Here is a 14,767-nt window from a genome sequence, read left to right as displayed (position 1 = left end):
CCGCAGGGTATCCGTGTAGGTGGAATAAAGTAATTGACGCCCTGGAGAAAGTGTTTGATCAGCTGCCTCAGAACATGCGGAAACGCCTGACCTTCTTCACCGACACCATGTTAATATCCGCAGAAACCAAGGCGGAGTGCGACAACTTCACGGATACGCTGTGGCGCCATCTGGAGGACAACGGCTTTGAAAAACGCCAGATGCAAAAGTCCAGGCCCCAAGTGCACTTTTTAGGCAGAGAAATAAGTGAGAATGGAGTAAGACTGGGCAAGAATACTATACAGAAGGCGAAGAATATGAGGTCGCCTCCAGATGCCGAAGAGTTGACAAAATTCCTCAACCATTTAAAGGACGCGGCCCAATACGTTCCAGGGTTCGGCATATTCTGCAAAATATTAAGCAGCAAAATAGAGAACTGCCATTGGGATGAGGGAGCCGAAGCCGCCATGGATCTTCTGAAGGCTCAAGTCCTGCTCAACCGATGTGTGGTCCCCGGATTAGGGGAGGAAGAGCCGTGCACCGTCCAGGTATACGTCAAAGACGGAGCATGGATGGTACAGATACTCAACAGCGAGGAGAAGCCCTACCGCTACGGAAGCGGAGTACTCGAACCTCTTAAGAAGAAGGAAGACGTCGCCAGTCAAGAGCTCAAAGTCATGAAAGAGGTTTGGGATAGACACAAGCGCGTCCTGGAGAACAGAGAGGTGGAATGGCAGGTGGAGTCTCCAGAAATCGCACGCTACAAGGACAACCCCGACAGCGTCCCGAAAAGACAGGCGCGCAAGCTGGACGTCCTACAGTCACAGGGATGCAAGGTTAAAGTTGTCCATCCTAGCGATCGCCAACCACCGATTCCGTGGCCTCAGGATCTGTGAACGTTCTATCACAGGATAAATCCGCCAACCAGAGGAACCAAGTTCCAGATTCCTCGAAAAAATTCCTTTAAAGGGAAATGGATCAGCGGATGAGAAGACTAACCTGCTGTTAGGGCCGGGGGCACTAAGAAGGAGGGGTATTTCGTTACCTTTATCCTCAGCGCCCTTTTAGTAAACCGTCACTTTAATTAATATGCAAATTAGGCAGTTTGGTGCACTGGGGGCGGGACTACGGCACTGAGTGCACCAATCAACACCCGGCCGGCCCGACTCTAATAATGAGTATTTATCCAGTGCCCTCCAGTGATGAGTGACACTGCCTTAAAGGGGTTTTCCACCCTAAACTAACGTGTCCCCTACAAATATATTATAAATATTAAATATACATGAGGTGCGGACAGGTGAGGTGGTAGTCCCACCCCCAGGGCACCAAACCACCTAATTTACATATTGATTAAAGTGAAGATTCAGTGAAAATGAGGCTGTCTGTGATGGTAAAAAAATGATCTTCACATGCGAACATAAGCGCAGGGTACTGTCTCCTCCCCTGCAGATAGTTCCCCAATAAGATAGAGCCTTCCTGTGTAGCAATTCTGCTGCTAAATCCTTTTGGGATTACAAAAACAGCGCCACCATAGTCTATGGGCTGTTTACAGTACTGCAGCTCAGCCGCTTTCTATTTAAAGGGGAGGAGCTGCAATACTACCTGTGGCCATGGGGCAGTGGTGGTGCTGTTTCTGGACTGTAAACAGTCATTGTTATGCCCCTATGTGGGCATTGTTTAATAGAGAACACGAAAAACTTTCCACCACATTCTTTCACTTCCAAGTTGACATGGTCTCTGACATAAGCCGGTGTGTAGATCAGGGATGGGGAACCTGCCGCCCTCCAGCAACTCCCATCATGCCTGGGGAGCTTTAGCTTTGGCTGTCCATACATGATGGGAGTTGTAGTTTTGCGGCAGGTTCCCCATCCCTGGTGAAGACCCAGGCCTGTCGGCCTATTATTGTAACTTTCCTACTGCAGGGTTTTTGTCTTTTTTTTTTTGTCTACATTGTTTTTATGTTTATCGTTGAGGCTTTTGTCCCTTTACAGGGAACGTAAGACATTTTTTGTTCTAGGTCATTAAAGTTTTATAGTGAAACCTTCCCTATCTAACCATTTATTTTCTGGTTGTATATTTATTTTATCATGTGTTCTGTGCATATAGGGAGCATTCATCCTGCCCGTGCATATAGGGAGCATTCATCCTGCCCGTGCATATAGGGCGCCAATCATCCTGCCCGTGCATATAGGGAGCATTCATCCTGCCTGTGCATATAGGGGCGCAATCATCCTGCCCGTGCATATAGGGCGCCAGTCATCCTGCCCGTGCATATAGGGCGCCAGTCATCCTGCCCGTGCATATAGGGGAGCAGTCATCCTGCCCGTGCACATAGGGCGCAGTCATCCTGCCCGTGCATATAGGGGAGCAGTCATCCTGCCCGTGCACATAGGACGCAGTCATCCTGCCCGTGCATATAGGGGCGCAGTCATCCTGCCTGTGCATATAGGGGCGCAGTCATCCTGCCCGTGCATATAGGGGCGCAGTCATCCTGCCTGTGCATATAGGGGCGCAGTCATCCTGCCTGTGCATATAGGGGACCATCTATGGAACCATTCAACGGAAAACTCATTGATTTCTATAGAAGAATGTTGTGGGCGTGCTCAGTGACCTGTGCAGAGGTGATGCTGTAGGTAGGGGAGGCTATTATTATTGGGGTGATTCGGTGTACCCCCAGCTTTATATTACAGTTATTAGCTTTCATAGTCGGACGATCAGATGTCAGCAAGCTGTGAAGTGATTTCTGCTAAGCAGAATGGGTGAAGAGTAACGCTCCTTTCATAGCGACATGTTGGGAAGAAGGTCATGTGGACAGGTGTGAACAGGACAGGTGTGAACCAAGCCCTAACAGGGGTAGTTCACCAAAACATTTTTTTTTCTTTCAAATCAACTGCTGCTAGAAAGCGCCAGAGATTTTTTTCTGTTAAAACAATCTGCCGTCTTCAAATACTTATCAGCTGCTGTATGTCCTGCAGGAAGGGGTGTATTCTCTCCAGTCTGACACAGTGCTCTCTGCTGCCACCTCTGTCCATGTCAGGAACTGTCCAGAGCAGCAGCAAATCCCTATAGAAAACCTCTCTTGCCTCATACTTTTCTTTGCAAAAATTTATTGACAAAAAAAATATATTGAAACAGAAAACCTCTCCTGCTCTGGACAGTTCTATTGGTCCTATACACTGAGTTAGGAGCTCTGTTACAGATTGGGAGACGGGTGTGCGTTGCTGGGGGGGGTCATGATGAGCCCTGTATGATTTCCTTTATGTAACTGCAACAGATCATTTCCACTTTTTATAGACTTTCCCCTCCCATTTATTAAGCCTGCATGCAGTTCCATAAAATGACCACTGGGTGGAGCAGCAACACACAAGTCCCATCAGGCCGCAGTGACCACACTATGGAATGTATGATAAAACTGACTGTACTGCGCCAGGATGGAAGGTGCACAATCATACACGACCAGTGTGACTACCACAGTCTACTACCATACCATCCATTATAAGGCAGTGGGATCTAGCAGGAAAACGGATGTGTTATAGCTCAGTTTAGGCTAAAGCCACAATGGTCGTGTGAACAGGGTCTAAGATAAAACTACTTATGGGATAATAAAACACAGCATGACTCTGGGGTCATTTTAACCATTAACAATTCTGTCAGCACAAAGAACTGTAGCATGGATTTTTGTACTTCATGCACTAGATTGTGGAGCATGACCACTAAACTCTAAAATATGGCACACTTCCTGACAAATAGAAATTTTCACAACAAGACCTAAGGCTATGTTCACACTACGTAAGAGACCGGCCGGATGATCCTTTTGGCCACAGAGCTCTGATGCGGGCGCATCAGAGCTTCCCATAGCGCACAATGAAGCAAGTGTCGGAGCCGCTCGCTTCACTGTGTGAACTGACAGGTCTTTCTGCGCCTGGAAGTCACTGAATTTTGGCCGCAGAAAACTGACATGTCAGTTGTTTGCGGCGGTGTATGGGATCCCGGCCGAAGCGCACACGATGTGTGTACGCTCCGGCCGGGATCCCATAGAACAACAGGCATTGTTCCACCGCGGTAAAAGCACGGCCGTTGTTGCCATCGGCAACAAAGGCCGTACTTTTACGTAGTGTGAACATAGCCTAACAGATAATAAGGCCTCATGCAGGAAATACTGATCAGGAAGTCTTTAGGCTTCAGGAAACCATCAGTAAATAAGACCTTCTCACCTGCAGCGCTCGTCTCCAGCTTCTCTTCTCAGCTCGTGTGCCATAGCGCTGAGGAAAGAGCGGCCTCTTGTGGCAGGAGGTGTAATGCTGCCTCTGGCCAGAAGAGCGATTGACAGGGCCGGGAGCCAATGTCTTCTTGCCCTATCAAACACAGTGCGGGATTTAACTGTATGCGCTCCTGATTAGGAGTTAAACAGCCAGACGGAGCAGCCAGGGGTATATGCCTGGGCGCTGATGCCATCCTGGGCTGGCTGGCAGCACATCTGGAATTCCGGACAGCTACATACAGGGACGGACAGTCTCGCTGCTATGGAGCCATGTAAGATGTCTTTTCTTAAAGACAATGCATCACTTGTTATCTAATATACTTCTATTTTCTGATAGTAATGTCAATAAATAATACAATGACTGACAGGAAATGACTATGGACAGCGCAGGGGGCGGAGCTTCAGCACCTTCATATAAACCCTGAATTATAGAATAAATCATAGTAACCCTCCATTAATCTTGTCCGGTTACATTTGGCGCAATGTCCCTCAGCATGTTACATGCATCAGCGCCTGTACGCAATTTTGTTAAATTGTAAAAACTGCATAAAAATTCACTTTTGTGACTAAAAGTCGGATCCAAGCAGAAAATATCTAAAAATAAAACAATGTGCTGTGTCCATACTGGCCACTTGTGTCTACATTGCCACATCTTCATAAAATCCCTAGAGAGCAGCGTGTCAGACTGGAGAGAATACACTACTTCCTGCAGGACATACAGCAGCTGATAAGTACTGGAAAACTGGAAAGAATACACCACTTCCTGCAGGACATACAGCAGCTGATAAGTACTGGAAGATTGGGAATTTTTAAATAGAATTAATTAACAAATCTGTATAGTTTTCTGAAACTAGCTGACCTGAAAGAAAACCATTTTCGCAGGAGTACCCCTTTAAGGACTAGAGATTTTTTTTGTGGCACCAGCCGGACGCCATCAGCTTTGCCGACAGTCAGCGGGTGATAATGTCATTAGTGACAGAAATCTCTTCCACCTGACTGACCTCACTGTCTATACCGATTATCTTCACTGACTGCAGAGTGTGATGGGAATCGCTGGAGGGGCGGGTGTTACGCTATAAGTACTGTGTGACGTCTGTGTGTTAGTGGTCACACGTCTCTTGTAGGAGCCAACCCCCCCCCCCAGCTCCCAGGGAGGGGGGGGGGGGGAGGGTCATAGGGTAGTGATCTCATGTACAGTGTAGTGATCCCCTGGTGCAGTGTAGTGATCTTATGTACAGTGCAGTGATCCCGCGCACAGTGTAGTGATCTCATGTACAGTGTAGTAATCTCCTGGCGCAGTGTAGTGATCTCATGTACAGTGTAGTGATCCCGCGCACAGTGTAGTGATCTCATGTACAGTGTAGTGATCTCATGTACAGTGTAGTGATCCCGCGCACAGTGTAGTGATCTCATGTACAGTGTAGTGATCCCGCGCACAGTGTAGTGATCTCATGTACAGTGTAGTGATCTCATGTACAGTGTAGTGATCCCGCGCACAGTGTAGTGATCTCATGTACAGTGTAGTGATCCCGCGCACAGTGTAGTGATCCCGCGCACAGTGTAGTGATCCCGCGCACAGTGTAGTGATCCCGCGCACAGTGTAGTGATCCCGCGCACACTGTTGTGATCCCGCGCACAGTGTTGTGATCCCGCGCACAGTGTAGTGATCTCATGTAAAGTGTAGTGATCCCGCGCACAGTGTAGTGATCTCATGTACAGTGTAGTGATCTCATGTACAGTGTAGTGATCCCCTGGTGCAGTGTAGTGATCTTATGTACAGTGCAGTGATCCCGCGCACAGTGTAGTGATCTCATGCACAGTGTAGTGATCTCATGCACAGTGTAGTGATCTCATGCACAGTGTAGTGATCTCATGCACAGTGTAGTGATCTCATGTAAAGTGTAGTAATCTCCTGGCGCAGTGTAGTGATCTCATGTACAGTGTAGTGATCCCACGCACAGTGTAGTAATCTCCTGGCGCAGTGTAGTGATCTCATGCACAGTGTAGTGATCTCATGCACAGTGTCGTGATCTCATGTAAAGTGTAGTAATCTCCTGGCGCAGTGTAGTGATCTCATGTACAGTGTAGTGATCCCGCGCACAATGTAGTGATCTCATGTACAGTGTAGTGATCCCGCGCACAGTGTAGTGATCTCATGCACAGTGTAGTGACCTCATGTACAGTGTAGTGATCTCATGTACAGTGTAGTAATCTCCTGGCGCAGTGTAGTGATCTCATGTACAGTGTAGTGATCCCGCGCACAGTGTAGTGATCTCATGTACAGTGTAGTGATCTCATGTACAGTGTAGTGATCCCGCGCACAGTGTAGTGATCTCATGTACAGTGTAGTGATCCCGCGCACAGTGTAGTGATCCCGCGCACAGTGTAGTGATCTCATGTACAGTGTAGTGATCCCGCGCACACTGTTGTGATCCCGCGCACAGTGTTGTGATCCCGCGCACAGTGTAGTGATCTCATGTATAGTGTAGTGATCCCATGTACAGTGTAGTGATCCCGCGCACAGTGTAGTGATCTCATGCACAGTGTAGTGACCTCATGTACAGTGTAGTGATCTCATGTACAGTGTAGTAATCTCCTGGCGCAGTGTAGTGATCTCATGTACAGTGTAGTGATCCCGCGCACAGTGTAGTGATCTCATGTACAGTGTAGTGATCTCATGTACAGTGTAGTGATCCCGCGCACAGTGTAGTGATCTCATGTACAGTGTAGTGATCCCGCGCACAGTGTAGTGATCTCATGTACAGTGTAGTGATCCCATGTACAGTGTAGTGATCCCGCGCACAGTGTAGTGATCTCATGTACAGTGTAGTGATCCCGCGCACAGTGTAGTGATCCCATATACAACGGTGCAGATTTTAGCCCATAACCTGTGAGTTATCCCACAGACGCTGCAGATTTATCACTGTATTTCCGCATGGACATCGCAGGGAGGTCCCATCCACCATCATCTGCAGTTACTGGTAATATCAGATACATCGGGTGAAACATTCCCATAATCCGCACTGAAATCTACTCCATCTGCTGCACATTTGTCTCTGTACATCGTGTTACCGCTGCGGGCATCATGTCTGTCCGGTGGGAACACGTCCATTATATGTTATATTAGGGCAGAGATCTGACAATGGCTGCAGCGCCCCGACGCATGGGATGGTAAGAGTTAAAGATGGAGGGAGTATCTGCAGACCGGAGGACAAACCCCATGACCTCCCATCACGTCACATGACTCCCCGGCCAGTCACTCATTTAATCTTTCTAGGAAGACAAAGAGACACGTGCGCGGGGGTCCTCCCCGTATCAGAGGCGGTAACTACGGCAACCATCACGAACAAGCCAGCGAGATACAGAGAAAATCCTAAATCAAACACTATCCAGGCATCCTACACAAACAGGGTGATACCAGGAGCGCGGCCGGTCAGTCCCTACAGTAAGAACAGGAGGAACACTGACAAGAGGGAAAATAAGGGTTAAACATGTGGCCTAAGCTGGGACCCCCATCAAACCAGCGGCTATGGTCAGGTGGTCTGCTACAATGAGCTCCCGTACTGACAAATGGCGGCAAAAGCCGATCCCTGGTGGCGTCGGTGATATCAGTGTGTACAAGGCGATAGTGAGAGCAACCTACAGTCAATGGCGACCTAATATAAAACACCTCAAGATGACTAAACATGGCGGCAAGTGGTAATAATGTTTCCCCAGACCACCGTCAGCATCTAATAGATGACAATCATGACTATCTACCTGCATGTTGGGTAGGAACTGGTTGACTATGGCCGACATGGACGACTTCAGTAGCTGGTAGGTTATAGATGGAATGGACGGCTGCAGAGGTTGGTAGACTATGACGAGCACTGACCACTTCAGGGGCTGGTAGACTATGACGAGCACTGACCACTTCAGGGGCTGGTAGACTACGGCCGGCACTGACCACTTCAGGGGCTGGTAGACTATGGCGAGCACTGACCACTTCAGGGGCTGGTAGACTATGACGAGCACTGACCACTTCAGGGGCTGGTAGACTACGGCCGGCACTGACCACTTGAGGGGCTGGTAGACTATGGCGGGTACAGACCACTTCAGGGGTTGGTAGACTATGGCGGGTACTGACCACTTCAGGGGCTGGTAGACTATGGCGGGTACAGACCACTTCAGGGGCTGGTAGACTATCGCGGGTACAGACCACTTCAGGGGTTGGTAGACTATGGCGGGTACTGACCACTTCAGGGGTTGGTAGACTATGGCGGGTACTGACCACTTCAGGGGCTGGTAGACTATGGCGGGTACTGACCACTTCAGGGGCTGGTAGACTACGGCCGGCACTGACCACTTGAGGGGCTGGTAGACTATGGCGTGTACAGACCACTTCAGGGGTTGGTAGACTATGGCGGGTACTGACCACTTCAGGGGCTGGTAGACTATGGCGGGTACTGACCACTTCAGGGGTTGGTAGACTATGGCCGGCACTGACCATTTCAGGGGTTGGTAGACTATGGCGGGTACAGACCACTTGAGGGGCTGGTAGACTATGGCGGGTACTGACCACTTCAGGGGCTGGTAGACTATGGCCGGCACTGACCACTTCAGGGGTTGGTAGACTATGACGGGCACTGACCACTTCAGGGGCTGGTAGACTATGGCCGGCACTGACCACTTCAGGGGCTGGTAGACTATGGCCGGCACTGACCACTTCAGGGGCTGGTAGACTATGGCGGGTACTGACCACTTCAGGGGCTGGTAGACTATGGCCGGCACTGACCACTTCAGGGGTTGGTAGACTATGACGGGCACTGACCACTTCAGGGGCTGGTAGACTATGGCCGGCACTGACCACTTCAGGGGCTGGTAGACTATGGCCGGCACTGACCACTTCAGGGGTTGGTAGACTATGACGGGTACAGACCACTTCAGGGGCTGGTAGACTATGGCGGGTACTGACCACTTCAGGGGTTGGTAGACTATGACGGGCACTGACCACTTCAGGGGCTGGTAGACTATGGCCGGCACTGACCACTTCAGGGGCTGGTAGACTATGGCCGGCACTGACCACTTCAGGGGTTGGTAGACTATGACGGGTACAGACCACTTCAGGGGCTGGTAGACTATGGCTGCCATGAACTTATTCCAGCCACCTTTAGATTATAGCTAGTATAGACCCAGCTGGTAGACTATGGCAGGCATGGACCCACTCTGGAAGCTGGTGAACTATGGATTGCAATATCCATTTCAGTGTCTAGTAGACTATGATTGATAGTACACTGACTGATGTTGACCATTTTAGTAGCTGGTAGACTATAGATGGCACAGACTGCTTAAGTAGTTGGTAGGCTATGGTCGGCATATACCACTTTAGCAGCTACTAGAAATGAACGAACCTTGAGCATGCCTGTGTTCATCTGAACCGGAGCGTGCAGCAGTTGAATAATGGTGGCTGGAGAAATTGGATGCCGTCCTAGGGAGTCCAGGAAAACATGGATATGGACTTTATGAACCCAAGCATGGACAAGGTTCTTAGTAGCTAGTGGACTATGGCTTTCATTGACCACTTCAGTATCTGTTAGACCAGTGGTCCCAAACCAGGGCACTTGGCATTCCGGTGGGCATGACAGCACCAGGACACACGCTTGGATGCCTGTGGTTTGGCGTTGCTGCACGAACCTTGGCTGTGATCTCTTCTAGCAGGCTGGAGTCTCTTCTAGTATGTGCAAATAAGCGACGTCACAGAGGTAGAGACGCTCGCGGCCTCTAGTGGCTGCAGGAAGAAGCTTAAAATGTGGGAGCCGAACATGGCGGTGACTGCGCAGAGCTGAGAGGAGGTATTTTTTACTTGGTTATAAAGTCTTGGGGGGGCAGTACCTTCATAGGGGAAAACTGTCTTTAGAGGGGTCCTAACTACATGGGGCAGGCTACCTTCAGGGGACTCTGCCTACACAGGAGGCAAAATAAGTACAGGGGAGTCCTACCTGCAGAGGGAGACTACCTTTGGAGGGGGGAGTGTCTTATCTACAAGGTCAACAGAGTCCTACCTACAGCGGGACGACTGCCTCCAAAGGGGCCTACCTACAGGGGGCAAACTACCTACATGGGGCCACTATCTCTAAGGGGGGCCTACCTACAGGAGGCAAGCTACCTACAGGGGGCAAACTACCTACAGGGGGCCACTATCTCTAAGGGGATCCTACCTACAGGAGGCAAACTACCTACAATGGGCCACTATCTCCAAGGGGGTCCTATCTACAGGAGGCAAACTACTTACAGAAAGCAAACTGCCTACAGAAAACAAACTACCTACAGGAGGCAAGCTACCTACAGGGGACCACTATCTTCAAGGGGATCCTACCTACAGGGGGCCACTATCTCCAAGGGGGTCCTACCTACAGGAGGCAAACTACCTACAAGGGGCAAACTACCTACAGGGGGCAAACTACCTACAGGGGGGCCACTACCTCCAATGGGGTCCTACCTACAGGAGGCAAACTACCTACAGGAAACAAACTACCTACAAGAGGGCCACTACCTTCAAAGGGGTCCTATATACAGGGGGCAAACAGGCTTGTGGTATTTACCGTAACTCAGCTAATGGAAACTAATTATAAAATAAGAGTCTTATTTCCTGTAGCTGAAGGCTCTGCGGCTTCTCTCCTGGTATCTCAGCTACTGGTGATGGGCGCAGTGTGGATAAATAACGGCTATGCCTGCAGCCGCCATGTCGTCTGTGTCTATAGAATCGCGTCCCCGGAAGGCGCTGTTTACTTTCGGTTAAATGTGTATTTCTCTCTCCTGACGTCCTTATCTGCATATTCCTATTTATTTAGCTTCCCTATTAGTGATCTGGGGTCCCCGGGGACCCCCTCTCTTAGGTACACCGTCAGCGCGCCCTGATCTGCATTCACCGAATATAGAGAAAACTTTGTGCCGAGTTATTTCTCCATGAAACATATATGAGGGGAGCGTGTGATGTTTTATACAAAGCCGGCTGCACCCGGCCTGATCTTACAGAAGGAAAGTGTTTGGGACAAGTCGACAGCTCCCACAGTCCGCTCCGTGTTTGATGTCTGCCAGGCGGGTATTGCAATCCCCAGCGCGGCCAACAAGGAGGATGGACGACGCTTTCTGATTTCACGGTTTCGGCTCATCTGCCTCAGTGTTGTGTTTTTTCTGCAAAACTTTTTCTTTTTTAAAGTTTTTAAAGTTGTGAAATGATAAATTTGGATAAACTGGAAAAGTAGCTGGAAAAATGGCGCTGATCACTGCGGCGCTGTAGGTCCGGGATACGGCAGCCTGTACACCGCTCACGGAATACAACTGCAATATGTTATTATAGGATTTACCATAATGCATTTCCCACAGAAAGGGTTAAAGCCCTAATAAGAATGCTAGTATTTAGACAAAAACATATCTCAGCCCCCAATCACTTCAATGGCACCAAACTACTAACAAGGCACAACCTATGGACAGGTGCAGCACTGTTTCTGGAAGAAAGCAGACAGCTTATCCAACCCTGCACAAATGACGCAGCAAACATGGCTGCTTTCTTCCAGAAGCAGCGCAAATGGAGTGGAATTGTAATACCACACATGACCTGAGGACAGGGGTGGTGCTGTTTTTGCAAGAAAGTTGCCGTTCTATTTGTAATCTTGGAGAACCTTGTTTATAGGCGTTATCCCAAGATTAAAAGTTGCTGCCTAGTCACAGGATAGGGTACAACTAGCTGACTGGTGAGGGTCCGTGCACTGGGACCCCAACCATTTTAAGAATGGGAGTCAAATAAACATCTGACTGTTCCCTTAAGGATTTGGCGCAGCACTTTAGAATCTCCTAATCTTCCACTAGGCCACCAGGGGAGTTTTATCATCTATATGCTCAGTGTCTTCTATGTGTTTGTTTTGTCCCTTTAACCTTACACTATATGGCAAAACTGATGGCCACCAGAACAGCCGCCCTGGCTCACCCCCCCCCCCTCCTTCTCCTCCTTTGGGGTCTTTCTGCTTTTCTTTTCTGTGATGGTCGCATACCGTATCCATCAGCCTACACGTCCTCGCTCAAGAAAGAGAAGTGGAGACAGGGCGATTATCACGGTAGATTACCAGATTACCATAGTCATTCATGGAGATCTGGTAAGTACCCAGAATGCCTCAATGCCAGACCTGCCGATTGTTAGAACATAAGGGCCCCGATCTGCGTAATCCGTGTAGAACCATATCATTCCTGTGTGTCTGGCCAATTCCAGTGGTCTGTTTGTTGTAGGGACGGATGCCAACACTAAAGGGGTTACCGGCCCACCAGGGCTTCCCACTGTACCGATGGATTCTGATAACATGAAAGACAATGATGTGGAGGGCTCTGGGGTGGGGGTAACCAATGGCGCCGAGCCCCCCGGGTATACAGAGCACGGCGGAGAGAGGAGCAAGGAGGAAAGCTGGGTAAAGCCTGCACGTCTGTATGTAAAGCCCCTCTTATTACTGGCTGAATAATATCTAACATGGTGGTAGAGGAAGGCAGGATCACACATAGCTACAGATGTGCAAGGCAGCAGCTTATCTCCCCCAAGAACTAACGGATCAGACAAATGAAATCCAACTGCTAACGTTATTAAAGGGGAACTATGAGTGTGGTAGACCAATCTAACCTGCTGCTATGTCCCTACTACACACGGGGTGCTGAGGATGAAGATCTCCCTCCTCGGCACCGTTCCCATACTGTAGTGCTCTGTACGGTACGGCTGTTAGGAGCACTGACCCTCCCCCAGATTGCCAATGTGTGTGTGTGGGTGGGGGGATTGACGCTCTGGGGGAGGGGCAGCGCTCCTAACGACCTTACCGTACAGAGCAATACAATAAAACTGCACAGGAACAGCGCCAAGGATGAAGGTAAGACCCAGATCTTCCTCCTCTGCTCCCTATAGGGACATAGCAGCAGGGCAGATTCGTTCTCCTTTAAGTTTTATCAGAAATAAGTTGTCCTGTTGGCAATAACTCACCGGTCGGACAGTCCTTCTCATCCAGGCCGTTCTCACAGTCCCGCTCTCCATCGCACCTCCAGGTGGCCGGGATACATTTATTGCTGGATTCTCCACAGCTAAACTTCTCCGCAGCACAAACCTGCTTCACTGCAAGAGAAATTAGGGAAAAGCATAAAAGTCAACAGCGAAGCATAAAAACTACACAAGACCCTATATACAATAATAATCCTATTAGCTATACGCCTATCAGAGGGTCCATGGACCCCTCCGGAGTACCCCTTTAAGGCATACAAGGTTTATAGAGTAGAGGGGTAACAAGGAAACGGCCAAACATCACGCCAAATCAAGATGACAAGAACAAAGAATGTAACTTGTCAGACAAGACACTTAAAGGGCTACTCCAGAGGATTTTTTTTTCTTTTAAATTAACTAGCTTCAAAAAGTTACACTGATTTGTAAATGACTTCTATTTAAAAATCTCCAGTATTCCAGTACTTATCAGCTGCTGTATGTCCTGCAGGAAGTGGTGTATTCTCTCCAATCTAACACAGTGCTCTCTGCTGCCACCTCTGTCCATGTCAGGAACTGTCCAAATCCCCATAGAAAACCTCTCCTGCTCTGGACAGTTCCTGACGAGGACAGAAGTGGCAACAGTGAGCACTGTATCAGACTGGAGAGAATACACCACACCTGCAGGACATACAGAAGCTGATAAGTACTGGAAGATTTTTAAATAGAAGTAAATTACAAATATATATAACTTTCAGAAACCAGTTTATTTGAAATAAAAATATTTTTGCTGGCGTTCCCCTTTAAGTTACACATAACCTCTATGTCTTATTATAAGTATTTACTTGGGAACGTAAAGCAGTCAGCCATGGCAGATTTTACTGTTGGCTGCATCCGAGCCGCTCAGCGTCAGGTTACCCCAAGGATATGGGTTGTCAGAGACGTGTACAGATCTGCTCTTAGTGGGCAAAACCTCCAGAGATGGATTTAGGATTTGCTGGTGAAACAGAACAGCGGAGGCGACATCGGGGATGATTCCGGGGTCACACGGAGAACGTTATGTTACTTAGTGTTTCATCAAAAGCCAGAAGTAAAACTGCAATGGAAAGATTTGCAGCGTGCGGAGCTCCAATGCAGCTGCTGTAAAACTACAACTCCCATCATGCATGGAGAGCTAAAGCTTTGGCTGTCCAGGCATGATAGGAGTTGTAGTTTTGCAACAGCTGGAGAGCCAAGGTCCCCTTACTCCATGATTGGAGGTTAGGTGGTATATACCGACATAGTCTTTGTGTTACATTGCCCATCGCCTGCCCCTCCATCCACTGATCGCACATTGTTCTTCCCCACTCCGGGATCGCCACTGTGTATATATATATATACGCTGTAATACTCTAACAAAGACCCAGCAGGTCAGGGAGAAAAGAAAAGGCCGGAGAATGTTAAAGCTGCGGCTCCTGCCAAGGCCTCCGGATCAGCGGATCAAACCTTATTACTGATCCCCAGAAAGAAAGGTCGTTAAATGACGGCGTTCAGTAATGAGA

At 48.9% G+C, this 14,767-nt stretch overlaps 1 protein-coding gene across 1 annotated transcript in view; it reads right to left on the bottom strand.

Annotated features, from left to right (window-relative positions):
• LOC138779383 (low-density lipoprotein receptor-related protein 8-like) overlaps nucleotides 1-14,767 on the bottom strand; it is a 38,799-nt gene that overhangs the window by 19,176 nt on the left and 4,856 nt on the right. The window contains exon 3 of the mRNA XM_069956593.1: nucleotides 13,236-13,364. Within this exon, the coding sequence (XP_069812694.1) occupies nucleotides 13,236-13,364 (129 nt within the window). The remainder of the gene's footprint in view (nucleotides 1-13,235; nucleotides 13,365-14,767) is intronic.

Source organism: Dendropsophus ebraccatus, unplaced genomic scaffold (assembly GCF_027789765.1).
Source record: "Dendropsophus ebraccatus isolate aDenEbr1 unplaced genomic scaffold, aDenEbr1.pat pat_scaffold_737_ctg1, whole genome shotgun sequence".
NCBI classification, from domain to species: Eukaryota; Metazoa; Chordata; class Amphibia; order Anura; family Hylidae; genus Dendropsophus; species Dendropsophus ebraccatus.
Note: the sequence above shows the minus strand (reverse complement) of the source record. Positions and strands in the feature narration are given on the sequence as shown.